The 17,085-nt window shown below is 52.3% G+C and overlaps 1 protein-coding gene across 1 annotated transcript in view; it reads right to left on the bottom strand.

Moving 5' to 3' along the window:
• Positions 1–2,177: 2,177 nt before the first annotated feature.
• The window catches only part of LOC141043011 (uncharacterized), a 47,090-nt gene continuing 32,182 nt past the window's right edge, over positions 2,178–17,085 (bottom strand). The window contains exons 2-8 of the mRNA XM_073511926.1: positions 8,298–8,453; positions 8,185–8,220; positions 7,972–8,061; positions 7,826–7,890; positions 7,334–7,754; positions 3,051–3,327; positions 2,178–2,960 (exon numbers count right to left, since the gene is read on the bottom strand). Coding sequence (XP_073368027.1) covers positions 2,317–2,960; positions 3,051–3,327; positions 7,334–7,754; positions 7,826–7,890; positions 7,972–8,061; positions 8,185–8,220; positions 8,298–8,453 — 1,689 coding nt within the window. The 3' untranslated portion in view covers positions 2,178–2,316. The remainder of the gene's footprint in view (positions 2,961–3,050; positions 3,328–7,333; positions 7,755–7,825; positions 7,891–7,971; positions 8,062–8,184; positions 8,221–8,297; positions 8,454–17,085) is intronic.

Raw genomic sequence — 17,085 nt, 5'->3', positions numbered from 1 at the left:
GGCGGCTCTCCACATCATACCGGACTGGACAATGCCCTATCTGGCTTACATGACCCGGGGAGATTTGCCTGAGGATGAAACTTTGGCCAGAAAATAACCCGACGGTCTAAGTCAATGATTGTTATCAATGGTGAGTTGCATCGCCGCAGTGTTACGGGAGCGTTCCGGCGTTGTGTCTCCCCTGCGGAAGGTCAAGAGATCTTGCGTGAGATTCATGAAGGGGATTGTGGCCATCACGCCGGCTCAAAGTCTCTTGTGGCCAAGGCTTTTCGTCATGGTTTTTATTGGCTGACGGCTCATGCTGATGCGGAGGACTTGGTCAGTAAATGTGATGGTTGCCAAAGGTTCTCGCGACGGGCTCATGTGCCGGCTCAGGAGCTGAGGATGATCCCAATTACTTGGCCCTTTGCGGTCTGGGGGCTTGATATGGTTGGGCCTTTTAAAAGGTCCAAGGATAAGAAGACCCACCTCTTGGTGGCAGTTGACAAGTTTACCAAGTGGGTTGAAGCAGAGCCAGTTAGCAAGTGTGATGCAGCCACGGCAGTTCAGTTTATGAAAAAGGTGATCTTTCGCTTTGGCTTTCCACACATCATTATAACTGACAATGGTACCAATTTATCCAAAGGCGCCATGGAGGAGTTTTGTCAACGAGAGCATATTAGACTTGATGTCTCATCAGTGGCTCACCCTCAGTCCAATGGTCAAGCTGAGAGGGCTAATCAGGAGATTCTGAAAGGCATCAAACCCCGGCTTTTGGTCCCTTTACAACGGACACCGGGTTGTTGGGTGGAGGAGTTACCCTCCGTGTTATGGAGCATCAACACTACTCCTAACAGGTCTACAGGTTTCACGCCTTTCTTCATGGTTTATGGAGCGGAAGCAGTCCTCCCCAGTGACATCCGTCATGACTCGCCTCGAGTGGCGGCTTATGTTGAGATGGATAATGAACAGGCGCGCCAAGATGCTCTTGACTTGTTGGACGAACAGCGTGATGTGGCAGCAGCTCGCTCAGCGATTTACCAACAGGACCTGCGCCGTTATCATAGTCGCCGGGTTAAATCCCGGATCTTTCAGGAAGGCGATCTGGTGCTCCGACTCATCCAAGATCAAACAGATGCGCACAAGCTATCCCCGCCTTGGGAAGGGCCCTTTGTGGTCAGCAAGAATTTGCACAACGGGTCATATTACCTCATTGACATTCGGGAGCACAAAGATTCACGTAAGTCAGAGGAAGAGACCCGTCGGCCGTGGAACATAGCTCAGCTTCGGCCTTATTACACTTGAGCCACCGGCTCTCATAATGTACATATTTCTCTAAGCCATGTATATATTATGATAAGCAATAAAGCAGGACCTCTGTCCTTTTTTCTCCTCCAAAGATGAATGTGTTGTTTTCATTACAAGATCATGTGATAACTTGAAGGAGGATCCGGCTTATGATCGTATTCGAATCTAGCCATACACAATATAGTCATTTGGGGGCTTCCTGTTCAAACATAGGTCGTATTCGAACCAAAGAGAGCATAGCTGTCATACCCATTTGATTGGCAAAGTGCCGAGCTCATTGGGGAGTTTTCTATGATCATATTTGAATCATAGTTTAACCCCTTTGGGAACCGACGTGGATCGTATTCGAATCAGCGTCGTTAAACAATTCTTAAGGTCATTTGGGGGCTTCCTCTTGATTGGCATCGCCACACCCACTGGGGGCTATATGATCGCATTCGAATCCTAGCATAACCCCTTTGGGACGGGTTTCTGGTCATATTTGAACCGGAAGCCCCTAAGTTCTTCGGATTTATAGTGAGTTCTTCTGATTATTTCAGGTGTGCACGGCGGGTCTCACTTTGCCGGCTTAACTTTGATTTATAGTACTAGTCGAATATAATCGGTGTTATTAAGACTGGTAAACCGGAATTGAGGTACCAACCTTATTACCCGGGTTATCTAAGCCGGAAGTGTGCTTGCAGGCCGATAAGTGTGTTATTACGGCTATATTAAGGACATAATTGAGGACCAGTCTTTTTTGATTCATATTCCGGGTTATATATCTAAAACTATGATTCTCAGTGCGGTAAGCTGCCTAGAGACTTGTGATTTGTCCTTCTATGCAGGATAGTTAAAGGCAACTATTGAGCTTAAGGAAAATGAATGATCGCTTATGACCCGGGGAAATATAAAGGAGACAACTTCAATGGACTTCAGCATTCAACGCGTGCACGATGGCACGACAAAGTTAAAGTGTTGGTCCTACTCTATTACAAGACTCATCGAGTCCAAAAGGGTGAAGCATTGTTTAATAAGCCGCCTGCAGAGTTACGATGCTTGCTGAGTTGAAGTCTCCGGCTCATCCCTCTCCTCTCCTCCGGCTGTTCCCAAGACCTGGAAAGTTGACGACTTCCAGTCAATGCCGCTCAGAGCTTCAAATTGAGCTTCCTCGTCAATTAACCCGGCCGGGTCAATCTCCGGGGCGAAGGTGTGCGTACGAGCTGGCGGGACTAAGCTGATAGCTTCATAACGCGGAGTGGGGATCCTCTGATTTTCTGCATTGTAACCCGGCTGGTACTTGGTCAGATCTGTGTCGTTTCTAATGAGGGTGGCCACCGGGCGCACGTTCTTCACGCAGGCTGCAAAGTCCCTTTGGTCGAAGGGTGTGCCGTCTTCCTTCAAACTGGGATAGCCGAGGGCAATGTCCGCCGGGTCTAACTCTGGAAGGAACGCCTTGGCCCGGCTCAGAGCGGCTATAGCTCCGGCTCTTGCAGAGGCCCGCCGCAGCTCTTGGACACGTTGGGGAATAACGGCAAGCCGGCGAAGAACTTCCGCCAGATGAGTCGGCACCTCATTGGATAGGGCCACCACGGCCAAGGCGCGCTGTGACCCGGTGTAGAGTTGCTCCACCAGGGTGTACACGGCCTTCAACTTGGTCACCACGCTTTGGTTGAGGTTGGCGCTTCTGGGACCTGTGTAACAGAGTAAGATAAGCCGCCGGCAATGATGGGTTATGAGACATAAATTTTTTAAACTGGACGAAAGCCGGTGGAATGACTTACCGAAGATTGCGGCAACCATCTGGGACACTTGGCGTTTTAAGCCGGAGAGTTCGGCGGTCTTCTCTGTCAGAGCCTTCTCCGCCTGTTCGGCCCGGCTCACCAGAGTAGCCTTCTCTTCGGCCCAAGCTTTCCGTTCAGCATCAAAGTCCGTCTTCAGCTTTTCTTGCGCAGCAATACTGGACACAAATTTGGCATTGGCCTTCCGGGTCTCAGTTTCTTGCGTCCTCAGCCGGGTCTTCAGATCGGAGATGTCAGCTTCAAACTTCTTGCAAGCAGCCTGCTGTAACACCCTGAGAATCATGCTACAGTAACCCCCTGTGATTAAGCTAATCATGTTGCTAAACAGGGCTTGATCACATTTGAATCACCTTCCTTTCAAACTCCTAGCTCAAACTTCAAATATAATTAAAGTGAAAAATAAAAGTTTTCAAAAATTCAAACAAAAATGTTCAGTGGGTGCTAAATAATACACTGGTAATTATGGTGGAGAAAACTCCTTTTTATAAAATGCCTAAATACTTTAAATGAAATAAAACAGAAAAGGAAATAAACAAATAAAAAGAAAACAGAAAACAGAAACAGTCAGAGAAAAAAAAAAGGGGAGCAGGCCTTCCCCCCCCCACTGGACCCGTGGCCCATCTGCACCAAACCCCCCCCCCCCCCCGGCCCAAACTGGGCCGCACCCCCGCGCCCCCGGCCCAGCCCACCTCCTCCCTCGCCCCTTCCCTGTTCCCCCGACCTGGTCGGAACAGGGGCGCGCTGCCGCCGCACCACCTCGCCGGCGGTGAACCCCGCGAGAGGATAAGGGCGCCAGCGGCCCCCGCTCCCTCGGGCCTCTCTCCCACTCACCCCGCTCACTCCCTCGGCCTCTGCGCCTCTCCCCCGGATCCGCGCCGCTCCCCTCTTCCCCACGCCCGACGCGCTCGCCGCCGTTCCCGTCGTTCTCGCGGCCACCGTGCCCCACTCGCCACCCCGCCGTGTCGTACGACGTCGCCGCCCTCGACTACACCCCCTCCGCCTCTTCGTCGAAGCTCGGAGCCACCGCAACGGCCTCCCCGAGCTCGCCTTCAACCTCGGACGCCGGCGACCCCCTTCTTCCCCGGCGCCGACCTGCTGCTCCTAAGCACCCACGGGCCTTTCTTGCGCCACGCGGTGAGCTCCTCTACCTCCTCCCCCACTCCGCTAGCTCGCCCACGCTCCCTAGCTTTTCCCCCACGCGCGCCCGAACGCCGCGCCGCGGAGCTCGCCGCCGGCGGGTCTCCGGTGACCAAATGGTCACGGGCTCAAGCCCGTTGCACTCCCCGCCGTTTGTAGATGCCCCCCAGCCCCTCCGCTTTCTCGTTAGCTCGCCGTAGATATGTTTCCGTCGGGCACCCGTAGCTCCTCGCCGCCGGCGAGTTCGTAGCGCTCGTCTCCGGCCGTTCCAGCCCCTCCGACCACCGCCGTTGGACGCGCGACGTCGAGCCGCGTCGAACGCGCCCAGCCACGCCCCTGGAGACCCCCTGTACGTGAAACCCGTACCCCTCCCGAGCCGCGCCGCCGTGCGTCTGGTCGCCGGCGTTGCTCCAGCGCCGGCCGCCGACGTGGCACACCTGGGGCCACCCCCTGGGTCACTGCCAGTGGCCCCCACGGGCCCCAGTTGACTGGGTTGACCCAGTCAACTGCTGACTGGGCAGGCCCAGTCACTGACATGCGGGCCCCGCCGCAAAAATTAAAAAAGAAAATGTTTTATAAATAAAAATAATTAGTTTAATTAATCTCTCACTGACAGGTGGGCCCAGTAGTTAATTAACTAAAAACTAATTAGTTTAATCCTCTGTTAACCCACTGTCTATGACAGGTGGGTCTCCCTTGTCAGTTTGACCAGTCAACCCGGACTATTGACCGATGACGTCACTCATACGTCATGCTGACGTCATATCCCTTTTTCTGTTAATTAAATAATTCCAGAAATTCAAATAAACTTTGAAAGTTCATATCTTTTAAACCGTAACTCGGATGAAAATGTTTTCTATATGAAAGTTGCTCAGCACGACGAGACGAATCCGAATACGCAGTCCGTTCGTCCACCACACCTCCCTAACCTATCGAACTAGCAACTTTCCCCCTCCGGTCCGTCTGTCCGAAAACGTGAAACATCGGGAATACCTCCCGGATGTTCCCCCCCTTCACCGGTACCACCTACTGTCGCGTTAGGACACCCCTAGCACCGCTCACTGTCATGTCACGCATCGTCATGCTTATGTTTGCATTGTATTTACTATTTCTTCCCCCTCTTCTCTCCGGTAGACTACGAGACCGACACTGCTGCTGCCCAGTTCGACTACGGAGTCGACGACCCCTCCTACTTGCCAGAGCAACCAGGCAAGCCCCCCCCCTTGATCACCAGATATCGCCTACTCTTCTCTATACTGCTTGCATTAGAGTAGTGTAGCATGTTACTGCTTTTCGATATCCTATTCTGATGCATAGCCTATCCTTGCTACTACTGTTGATACCTTTACTTGCAATCCTACATTCTTAGTATAGGATGCTAGATTTCCATCAGTGGCCCTACATTCTTGTCCGTCTGCTGTGCTACACTATCGGGCCGTGATCACCTGGGCGGTGATCGCGGGTATATACTTATATACTATATACATGACACCTGAGATGACTAAAGTCGGGTCGGCTCGTAGGAGTACCCGCAAGTGGATCTTTGTGGCGAAGCGACAGGGCAGGTTGAGACCGCCTAGGTGAGAGGTGGGCCTGGCCCTGGTCGGCGTTCGCGGATACTTAACACGCTTAACGAGATCTTGGTATTTGATCTGAGTCTGGCCATTTGGTCTATACGCACTAGCCATCTACGCGGGAGTAGTTATGGGTATCCCGGCGTCGTGGTATCAGCCGAAGCCTTCGTGACGTCAGCGACTGAGTGGCGCGCGCCGTGTTGGACCGCTTTGACGTAACCGCCGTGATCGTGTGGGTTGCTAGGTCTGCTCGCGGCCGCGTTCGCAACGTGCAGGTGTGCATAGGGCGATGGGCCCAGACCCCTGCGCGCTTAGGATTAGACCGGCGTGCTGACCGCTCTGTTGTGCTTAGGTGGGGCTGCGACGCGTTGATCTTACGAGGCCGGGCATGACCCAGAAAAGTGTGTCCGGCCAATTGGGATCGAGCGTGTTGGGTTATGTGGTGCACCCCTGCAGGGAAGTTTATCTATTCGAATAGCCGTGTCCCTCGGTAAAAGGACGACCCGGAGTTGTACCTTGAGCTTATGACAACTAGAACTGGATACTGAATAAAATACACCCTTCCAAGTGCCAGATACAACCCGGTGATCGCTCTCTAACAGGGCGACGAGGAGGGGATTGCCGGGTAGGATTATGCTATGCGATGCTACTTGGAGGACTTCACTCTATTCTCTTCTATATGCTGCAAGATGGAGATGACCAGAAGCGTAGTCTTCGACAGGACTAGCTATCCCCCTTTTAATTCTGGCATTCTGCAGTTCAGTCCACTGATATGCCCCTTTACACATATACCCATGCATATGTAGTGTAGCTCCTTGCTTGCGAGTACTTTGGATGAGTACTCACGGTTGCTTCTCTCCCTCTTTTTCCCCCTTTCCTTTCTATCTGGTTGTCGCAACCAGATGTTGGAGTCCAGGAGCCAGACGCCACCGTCGACGACGACTCCCACGGCACTGGAGGTGCCTACTACTACGTGCAGGCCGCTGACGACGACCAGGAGTAGTTAGGAGGTCCCAGGCAGGAGGCCTTGCCTCTTCGATCGTTGCTACTTTTGTGCTAGCCTTCTTAAGGCAAAACTTGTTTAACTTATGTCTGTACTCAGATATTGTTGCTTCCGCTGACTCGTCTATGATCGAGCACTTGTATTCGAGCCCTCGAGGCCCCTGGCTTGTATTATGATGCTTGTATGACTTATTTATGTTTTAGAGTTGTGTTGTGATATCTTCCCGTGAGTCCCTGATCTTGGTCGTACACATTTGCGTGCATGATTAGTGTACGGTCAAATCGGGGGCGTCACACCTGCATAATTTCCGGGTTATAGGATGAACAGTTATTATGCAATTTTAAAGTCCCAAGCACTTTCCAAGCAAAGACACTTGGCACTTGGGGGCTAATGCATATCGAACGTTTCTATTTACAAATTGCCGGTTCAAGCGAGTAAGCCGGAACTTAAGTCTACGACATATTCTATCATAAGTCATAGACTTGGGGGCTAGAGTATGGTAAGAATAACAGGATAACTATGCAGTAAGCAAGAAGAAAGAAGAGTAGTACCTCAGACTTCTGCTGAATCTGGTTCACCATGCCGATCTGTACATCCCGGCTCTTGTGCACTTGGCTGACATAGCCGGAGACGATCTCTCCGATGTTCAGATTGGCGTAGTCGGTGAGGTCCAGATTAACCCGGCGGTGCTGTAGCAACTCCTCCTTGGCGGAGCACTTGGCCAATACAGTAGGTCTCCCCGGCTCAACAAACTCTGTCCGGGTGATTACCACGTCCGGGTCATTGACCGGCTGAGCCGAGCTGGAGGTCTCCGGGTTAGCAGAAGCTTCTGTAGTTGCCTTGTCGGTTGGAGCTGTGGCTTCGGGAGCGGAGGCAGCTGGCGGTTCTTGAGCTGCTACCTCCGGTTCAGGCAAGTCCGGCTCTTCGACCGGCTTGGTCTTCTTCGCCCTCTTGGTGAGCTTTGCCTGGGCACTGAAAGGACAAAAAAGGTTAGTACAAAGGTATGAGCAAAGATGAGCACAACAAGAGATGATCATTATTACCCGGGTACGGTCTTGAAGGCCGGCAGGCTTGATTGCATCGAGTCACCAGAGGAGGGTGAGGTTTCCTGATAGTTTGAATCAGAAGAGTTGAGCGGTTGACGTATAACACCCGCCAAAGGATGAAAAGGGTACAAGTTGGAGAGAACCTCGGTTCGGCGTTTCCTCGATGCGTCGGGTAAGCCGGAGGAGAGGTCAGCGTCCTTGTTGGTCCGGGTGTGCCGCCGGCTCTCATGAGTCTGTTGCTTCAAAAGAAATTGAGGATCTTGATATGCTAAAGGATGAGAAAATCTTACTTTCCGGGTTACCCTTCGGACTTTCAGCCTTGGCAAGGGCTCCGAGTCGGAGGAAAGTATCATTACATCTTCAACCACCGGGTTACTTGCTCCGGTGTCATCCTGTTGATGAACAGTATTGATAAGGTGGACAGAAATAAATAATAAATACAACAAGAGATTACAGGTTCAGGGGTTACCTCTGACTCGGAGCTGTCGCTCAGTTGCAGCAGCTCTGAAGCAGTAGGCCTACTTCCCTTCTTGCGGGGAGCGGCTCTCTTCGCGGCTTTCTTAGCCTTCCTGGCCTTCTTGGCCGCCTCATGGTCATATTTGACCTTCCAGAATTTGTCATCAGCCTGAAAAATACAATGATGATTTCTTAAAAATTCAGGTGAAGGATATCTACAGAAGAAGATAAAATGTTCAGATTAGCGGCTTACCGCTGGGGCTGGGTTGGTCTTGCAGAAGGGGGCTAGCCCGGTCCTCCCGCAGTCTGCCAAGCTCTCATTTAAAAGGGCCTTGGTCATGTCTTCAGCAACGTCTTCAGGAAGATCGTTGCGGCTGTGTCGCAGGGGGTCATCTTTCCGGCCTGTGTATTCACACATTAAGCCGGGGCGGCGGCTCAAGGGGATCACCCGCCACGAGATCCAGACCCGGACCAGATCAATTCCGTTGAGACCATTGCCCAGGAGAGCCTTGATCTTGTTGATGGTGGGGAGCAGAGGTTGGCGCTCCGCTTGAGTTAACTTGTCAGACAGAGGATGAGTTGGTTCCAGACATGAAGGCCGAAAGCCGGGCAGCGGGCTCTCGTCAGCCGGCGACGTGTCTTGGCAGTAGAACCACGTCTGGTTCCAGTCCTTTGGGTGACTTGGCAGCTCGGCGTAAGGGAAAAGGCAGTCTCTCCGTCGCTGAATGGAGATGCCACCGAGTTCCAAGCTTGGCCCGTTGGCGCACTCGTTCTGACGGTTCAGGTAGAAGAGCTCTCTGAAGAGCAGCAGGCTGGGCTCCTCTCCAAGGTAGACTTCGCATAACACTTGCAAGTTGCATATATTGGACACAAAATTGGGTCCTATGTCTTGTGGCCGCAGGTCAAAGAAATTCAGCACGTCTCTAAAGAACTTTGAGCCGGGCGGTGCGAAGCCCCGGCTCATATGATCCGCAAAAACTACCACCTCCCCGTCCTTTGGCTGTGGTCTCTCCTCTGATGGGTCGGGGGCACAGTAGGACATGACGTCCTTCTTGGGCAGATAACCCGACTTCATAAAGATCGCTAAGGTCTCGTCGGTGACATTGGACCTCATCCAATTGCAAGTGATGGGAGCTTTGGGAGCTTTGGGAGGCATGGTGAAAGTCGGAAGCCTATGATAAAAGGAAACACGCCCGGTTTAATTATAAGCCGGAGGAAATTTACAGTTCGATGTTAAAGTGGCGGCTTATGGAGGGGACTAATGACATATATCTAGGTGCATCGGGTTATCTAGGCCGCTGGAGGTATTAAGAGTAATTCGATTGTCTACGACCTTGTCACAGATAAGCCAGAAAGTTTTATGGCACATGGCCTCCTTTGAGCCGGAAGGTTCTACGGTGCGTGGTTTCTTTAAACCGGAAATGTAAACCGCCATGGCTTAACGGGTGCAGTTTTTTACTAAGTGTGGTGAAAACAGGTTTCACACGTTGCAGTAAATAATTTGGATCAAAACAGTCGGCAAAAAGGAAAGTTTCTAGACCTAAAAACAGATGCAAAGGAAGTTCTTGGGCTCGAACGGAGCCTTTATGCAGTGAAAAGGGATCTATTTGCATTTGAAATGGGTGATAAACAGCTGCCGCGTTGGTTCTATACTGTCTTAAGATCAAGAAGAGGCAGTAAAAATGAAAACTACCAGGAACTCGTGGGCGACAGTGAAGAACGGGAAGAACAGCAGGAGCTTAACGTAGATCTATCCTACGAGGAGGAAGGAACTTACGGATGCAGGGGTTCGCCGCGGTTCTCTAGACGGTTCAGGGTGATGCAGCGGCCAAGGACGACGAGGATGCAGAGCTCTGTTGCGGCGGCGGCGGAGCTCGAGCAGCACGGAGCAGCGAGAGGAAGGAGACGACAGAAGGGGAAGAATGAGAAAGACCCGAGGGTCGGGATATTTATAAGGCCAGACTCATAAGTGGGCGCGAGAAACGAGGAGGCCACGGCGCGGTTATCTCGCCCGAGAGGCGCCTCGATTTTCGGGATGGCAGTAAAGATAAGATCCGTTGCGGATCTGGTGGAATAAAAAATGGACTTAATGGAAGATGACGTCACGGTGGATTACCCGGAGTCCAGAGGATGACGTCACGCCGGGTTATGGCCTTCACATAATTGTAAGCCGGAGATTTTCTGTCGAAAGAATTGAAGATTGACACGAGCCGCCTCAAATCAATCTGGGGCCTAATGTTGAGGATATAAACCTTAGAGTCACCCGCCAGAAAGGGCCGGGTTACTCATAAGGGTCATCACTTGAAGCCCGGCGCCAAGCTTAAAGACGGTGGGCCAAAGATGGGCTTAAGACCCGGAGACGGCTTAAGGCCCGTAGTGATAAACCGCCGTATGGCGAGACTTGTAGTGTAAAACAAGAATAGTTGAGAGTCCGAGCCGGACACTTTTATGAGCCGGCCGGGACTCTGAGAGCTGCTGGGCGTCAACCTCTCTATATAAAGGGACGACCCGGCAGCGGTTTAAGGAGAAAAAAGATCTCATCGAGAGCCAGGCATAGCAGTTAAGCTCCCTGGTCATCGAAACCCTAATCAATACCACCTCAACTGGACGTAGGCTTTTACCTTCACCGTAAGGGGCCGAACCAGTATAAACCCTCGTGTTCCTTGTCCCGTTAACCCCTTCAAGCTTCCTAGCGGCGATGGCTCCACGACTAAGTCCTAGCTTGAGGACATCTGCCGTGACAATTCCACGACAGGTCCCATAAATCACCCAACCGCGTAAGGAACGCAAAACTCAAGGAACATAATACCGGTATGACGGAAACTAGGGCGGCAAGAGTGGAACAAAACACCAGGCATAAGGCCGAGCCTTCCACCCTTTACCAAATATATAGATGCATTAATTAAATAAGAGATATTGTGATATTCCAAAATAACCATGTTCCAACATGGAACCAACTTCAACTACCTGCAACTAGCAACGCTATAAGAAGGGTTGAGCAAAAGCGGTAACTTAGCCAAACAACGGTTTGCTAGGAAAGGATGGTTAGAGGCTTGACATGGCAATATGGGAGGCATGATATAGCAAGTGGTAGGTAGCGCAGTATGGCAATAGAACGAACAACTAGCAAAGCAAAGATAGAAGTGATTTCGAGGGTATGGTCATCTTGCCTGCAAGGTTCTCAGAGTTGTCGAAAGCTTGATCCTCGTAAGCGTACTCAATAGGTTCCTCGTTCACGAACTCGTCTCCCGGCTCTACCCAAAACAAGAACACAAGCAACGGAACCACAATCAATCACGGGAAATGCACTAGCAACATGATGCAAAACATGAATGATATGCAAAATATGATATGCGTGCTCTGGAAGAAAAATGATGAACAAAGCAGTAACTTGGCAAACCAAGCATGCCACTGGAAAGATAAGATGATTTCGGTCGAAATCGATATAAAGATCACCGGAAACGGATGCATGGTTTGCAAATGGCAAGCAAAACAAGAATGACACGAATCTGTGATTAACAGCATGATAACACTTAGAATACATCAAGTAACTATGCTACAGTACTCCAACATAGCAACAAAGCATATGGCAGTAATCTACAGGAGATGCTTGACAAAAGATGAACACTGAGCTACGGCTAGATCACATCACAGCAGGTTCAAACAAGCATGGAAAAAGTGCAAACGATATCAGGTTCACAGACTTAGAGAAATTACTAGACATGGATGAAACAGCATCAGGTAGCAAAGTTCAGCGCAAGAAAACAAAATGCTACAGGAACTTAACATAGCAAAACAAGGCAGGGCATGAATATAATAAATGCATATGACAAAAGTCGCTTACTGACCATAAGCCAAAAAGAACGAGAAGATATGATGGCAACCATGTAAACATAGCAAGTTTCGTTAACAGGTTTCAGACTTGGCAGAAAACAGAGAATGACAGAAACAGACATATGAAGGCATCTTGGTGAGCTTGATGCACTCACCACAAGGCAATGCATAACAAAACAAGCATACCTACAGCAAGATGGCATGTTTATGAAGCTATCCATAGCAAGAGCAAGTACATAGCATGTATAGATCAACTACAACAAGCTTGGCAAAATTGCATATCATGTTAACTATCTGCCAGAAATATTTTATAGCAAAAGTAGAGCAAGATTGAGTCATGCTATGGCACTCCATAATTTCAAACAAGGGCATGAATGCATAGAGCACAACTCTATATACAAAACATCCTTACTGAACATCACCACAAGGAGCATGGATCTCTCTGTAGCCACATGGATACATAGCAACAAAATAACAGCAGTCACAGAATTAGTAAAATTACTGTCCCTGAAATCAGAAACATCACGAAGCCTAGTTTGCATGCTTGTGCTAGTCACCACATAGATCACAAAAATACATGGCATTAACCTCTGTAAATATGACATGGCATACATCAAAACACATGTAGAGCTCATGCCCATAAGATGCACACGTTAAATGCAACAAAAATAACAAATCCTCAAGTACTGATAAGTAACAGCAATTAGCACTCTTGCACCAGAGATTTGGGCATCAAGATGGACCCAAATGAATATGGCATAATAGAATAAAATGAATAGCATCGCGAGACGAACATTTCAATATATTACACGCACGAAACGGAGCTATATGCAGAGAGTTATGATGCGATGAACAGAAGCATGTACTGTAAATATTTAGGACTTAGAGAAAAACGGAGAGGGGAAAGAGGTCAACCAGATCTGGATCGGGCCGAGCTAGGGTTCGCCGGGGCTGCCGGAGTTGCTGCCGGAGACGGGGGAGAGGAGGCGCCGGCGGGGAGGACTCGGGGAGGATGCCGGCGACGAGGAGGGAGAAGGAGTCGGCGGCGCGGGCGGCGCCGTGCGCGCGGAGAGGGGGGAGGCCGCCGGGGCGCGGGCGACGGAGTGGCGGCCGGCCGGCGACGGGCGTGGGGGACGGCGGCGAGGCGGCAATGGCGGCGGGGCGGCGGCGCTGGAGGAGACGGGCGGCGGGGAAGGCGATGTGGGCCGCGGGGGCCCGACGCGGGCCTCGCGGGCTCGCGCGGGGGCGCGGCGTACGACGCTGACGTGGCACGCTGTGAGTGGGCGGGGCGCGGCGGCGGGTTTTCGTCCGGCGGTGGTGGACACGTCCGGTGGCGGCGGGGAGATTTTTCTAGGGTTTGATGTGCGAATATTTCGGAGGGGGGATGTGTATTTATAGGTAGAGGGAGCTAGGAGGCTCCAAATAGAGTGCGGTCTTCGCCCACACGATCGTGATCGAACAACCTAGAGCATGGAAGTGACTTAGATGGGTTTTGGGCTGTTTGGAGGGGGGTTTTTCTGCAACACACAAAAGGACTTTGCGGTTACCCGGTTAACCGTTGGAGCATCAAACGACCTCCAAATGGCACGAAACTTGACAGGTGGTCTACCGGTGGTACACCAAGGCCACTTGACAAGACTCGGTCCGTTCCGAGAATGTTTAACACCCGCTCACGAAAAGAACCAAGAGGGACGCGCCGGTGCGCGTGGGAGTGCCGGATTGCAAAACGGACAACGGGGAAAATGCTCGGATGCATGAGACGAACTCGTATGCAAATGCAATGCACATGATGACATGATATGAGATGCATGACATGAACAAAATGCAAAAAGAAAAACAAAACCCGACCATGAAGGGAATATCATAACACATAGCCGAAATGGCAAGAGTCGGAGTTACAAATATGGCAAGTTACATCCGGGGTGTTGCACCCACACCCCCTGTTATTCTGCGGCGACGGCAGCCTCACACCGCAGCCGAACCGGTGAACCCTCGTACTCCTCTCCACGCGGGCTTCCACTGCCGCGTCTTCCCCGGCTCCGCGTTGTCCCCTTCATTGGCCTCGCCGTCGTCCACCGCCGTGGTGCTCTCGGTGCGGCGTGGTCAATGTGGTCAACGACCGACTACCATCGGAAGAGTACTGTACGTGGAGAGGCTGACAGCTGGGTCCACGGCAGCCGCAAGGAAGTGCCTCCTTATTACGCGGAAAATAATTATTCCTCCACCTGACAGCAGGGACCCACTGGACAGGCCACCAGTATTTCGCGAAAAAAAACGTTTCCCCCTGACTGCTGGGACCCACAGGACGGGCCACCGTATTTCGTGAAAAAAATGTTCCCCCCACTGTCAGCTCGGACCCACCGGAAGTGCCTCCTTATTACGCACAAAAAATGAATACCCCCTGCTAGCTGGGACCCACCTTGATGGGAGGCTGACTTGTGGGCCTACTAAGTTGACTGGGACGGAGGCCTTGGTCAACTTTAGTCAATATATGAACGATTCTAGCTCCAGTGATCGTACGATGTCCATCCAACGACCGTAGTGCTTCTTCAACCTCTGGTCTTCTTGCTCCAGCCGCCCAAAGCAGCGCTGGTCGTGCCGCCTGCTCCTGCCGCCCGTGGCCGGCTGTGATGCCGTGGAGGCCTCACCGCCCCCTACTACTCCCACCGCTGGCTAGGTCATCCCTCTACGCACCCACACCCCCTGTTATTCTGCGGCGACGGCAGCCTCACACCGCAGCCGAACGAGTGAACCCTCATACTCCTCTACGCGTGGGCATCCACTGCCGCGTCTTCCCCGGCTCCGCGTCGTCCCCTTCCTAGGCCTCGCCGTCGTCCACCGCCCTAATGCTCTCGGCACGGCGTGGTCAACGTGGTCAAGGAATGGCTTCCAAAGGACGTGGACTGTACGTGGAGAGGCTGACAGCTGGGTCCACGGCCGCAGCAAGGAAGTGCCTCCTTATTACGCGCAAAATAATTATTCCTCCACCTGACAGCGGGGACCCATCGGACGGGCCTCTGTATTTCGCGAAAAAAATGTTTCCCCCTGACTGCTGGGACCCACCAGCTACATCTTCGCACGCAAGGAAGTGCGTCCGAAAAAAAATGATTCGCCCACCTGACCGCTGGGACCCACCAGCTACATCTTCGCACGCAAGGAAGTGCGTCCGGGCAAAATAAAACAAAACGATTCCCCCCCTGACTGCTGGGACCCAGCAGCTACACCTTCGCACGCAAGGAAGTGCGCCCGGGTAAAAAAAACGATTCGCCCCCCTAACTGCTGGGACCCACCAGCTACATCTTCGCAGGCAAGGAAGTGCCTGACAGTCGGGACCCACCTGGTCGAAGCGTATGTAGCGTTGTCATTCTGATCGCGAATGTGTACGTACATATATACTGGTCGATGTAGAGGCGCACACGTATCATAGTAGAGGCGCGTACGTGTCGTAGTAGAGGCGCGCACGTAGCATGTACACGTACGTACAGCGGCCAGGGTGCAAGAAAGAAAATACGGCCACATACGTACATACGGGCAGGGTCTCGAGCGCCTACTCGCGCATACGTACGGCCAGGGCTCGTGTACATGGCTAGGTCGGAACACTGAAACAGCATTGTCGTCGTGTTCATGGGGAGGCAACGGAATGCGTCGTGTTCATGGGGAGGCAACGGAATGCGTCGTGTTCATCGGGAGGCAACGGAACGCGTGGGAGCCAACCGGCTGGGTCGGAACGGAATGCGTGGTCGTGTTCATTAGGAGGGCTTGGACGGAACAGGCGATGGAAACGAGGCCTGGCGTACCGCAAAACGGAGGAAACGGCCTTGTGTTCGACCGGCCACGTTCGAAACGGGATCCTGTTCATCGGGAGGGGTCTAGCGTACCGCAAAACGGAGGAAACGGACCTCCTACGGTCGAAACGGGGGTCCTGTTGATCGGGAGGGGTGTGGCGTACCGCAAAACGGAGGAAACGGACTTGCGTTGGAGCGCTACGGTCGAAACGGGGGTCCTGTTGATCGGGAGGGGTGTGGCGTACCGCAAAACGGGACTCCACGAGATACTGTTCGTCTCCACCGTCGACCTCCTCCAGCCTCCACGGGCTACCGTCGACCTCCTCCAGCCTCCACGGGCTCCTGTTCATCCAGCCTCCACCGCGCGCTACTCCACCGGCTACTGTTCAACCACCCCTCCACCATCTACTGTTCATCCAGCCCTCCACACCACGGGGTCCTGTTCAACCACCCCTCCACGGGCACCCCTCCACCGTCTACTCTTCATCCAGCCCTCCACACCACGGGGTCCTGTTCAACCACCCCTCCACAGGCACCCCTCCACTATCTACTGTTCATCCAGCCCTCCACACCACGGGGTCCTATTCAACCACCCCTCCACGGGCACCCCTCCACCGTCAACTGTTCATCCAGCCCTCCACACCACGGGGTCCTGTTCATCCAGAGGCAACTCCACCGCTCACTGTTCATCCACCCCCCCCCCCGCAACGCTCACTATTCATCCAATCGATCGGCTTCAGTTAGCAGCAGTAGCGAAGGAATCGCTCAATCGGGTTTAGTTAACAGCCATCGATCGATCGCTCGGGTTCAGTAACGCGTAGCCTGCAGTGCAATCGCTCGGGTTCAGTTAGAGCTCAACGCCTCACTCGGGTTCAGTTAGAGCCAACGCCTCGCACACACGCGCATACGTGTACGAGAGAAACGAGTATCGCTCGGCACCCGACCTCCCACCGTAACCGGGAACTCCCCGAAATTTTCCTCCCCCTCGCTTCTACCATGGTTTTTTCCGTCATGGACGGCCCAAAGAATGTCATGCAGCCGCGTCTCCGGCCCGCCCAGGACGAAAAGCCCATTTTCTGTCAGGATTTTTTGTCATAGAAGTAGGAGCCCACCACATCTATGATGATACCAGGTTTTGTCACAATTATCGTCATAGAAGTGTCATATGTATGACAGAAAAAA

The sequence above is a fragment of the Aegilops tauschii genome, chromosome 3 (genome assembly GCF_002575655.3).
Source record: "Aegilops tauschii subsp. strangulata cultivar AL8/78 chromosome 3, Aet v6.0, whole genome shotgun sequence".
In the NCBI taxonomy this organism is placed as follows: domain Eukaryota; kingdom Viridiplantae; phylum Streptophyta; class Magnoliopsida; order Poales; family Poaceae; genus Aegilops; species Aegilops tauschii.
This window is presented reverse-complemented; position numbering and strand designations above follow the sequence as displayed.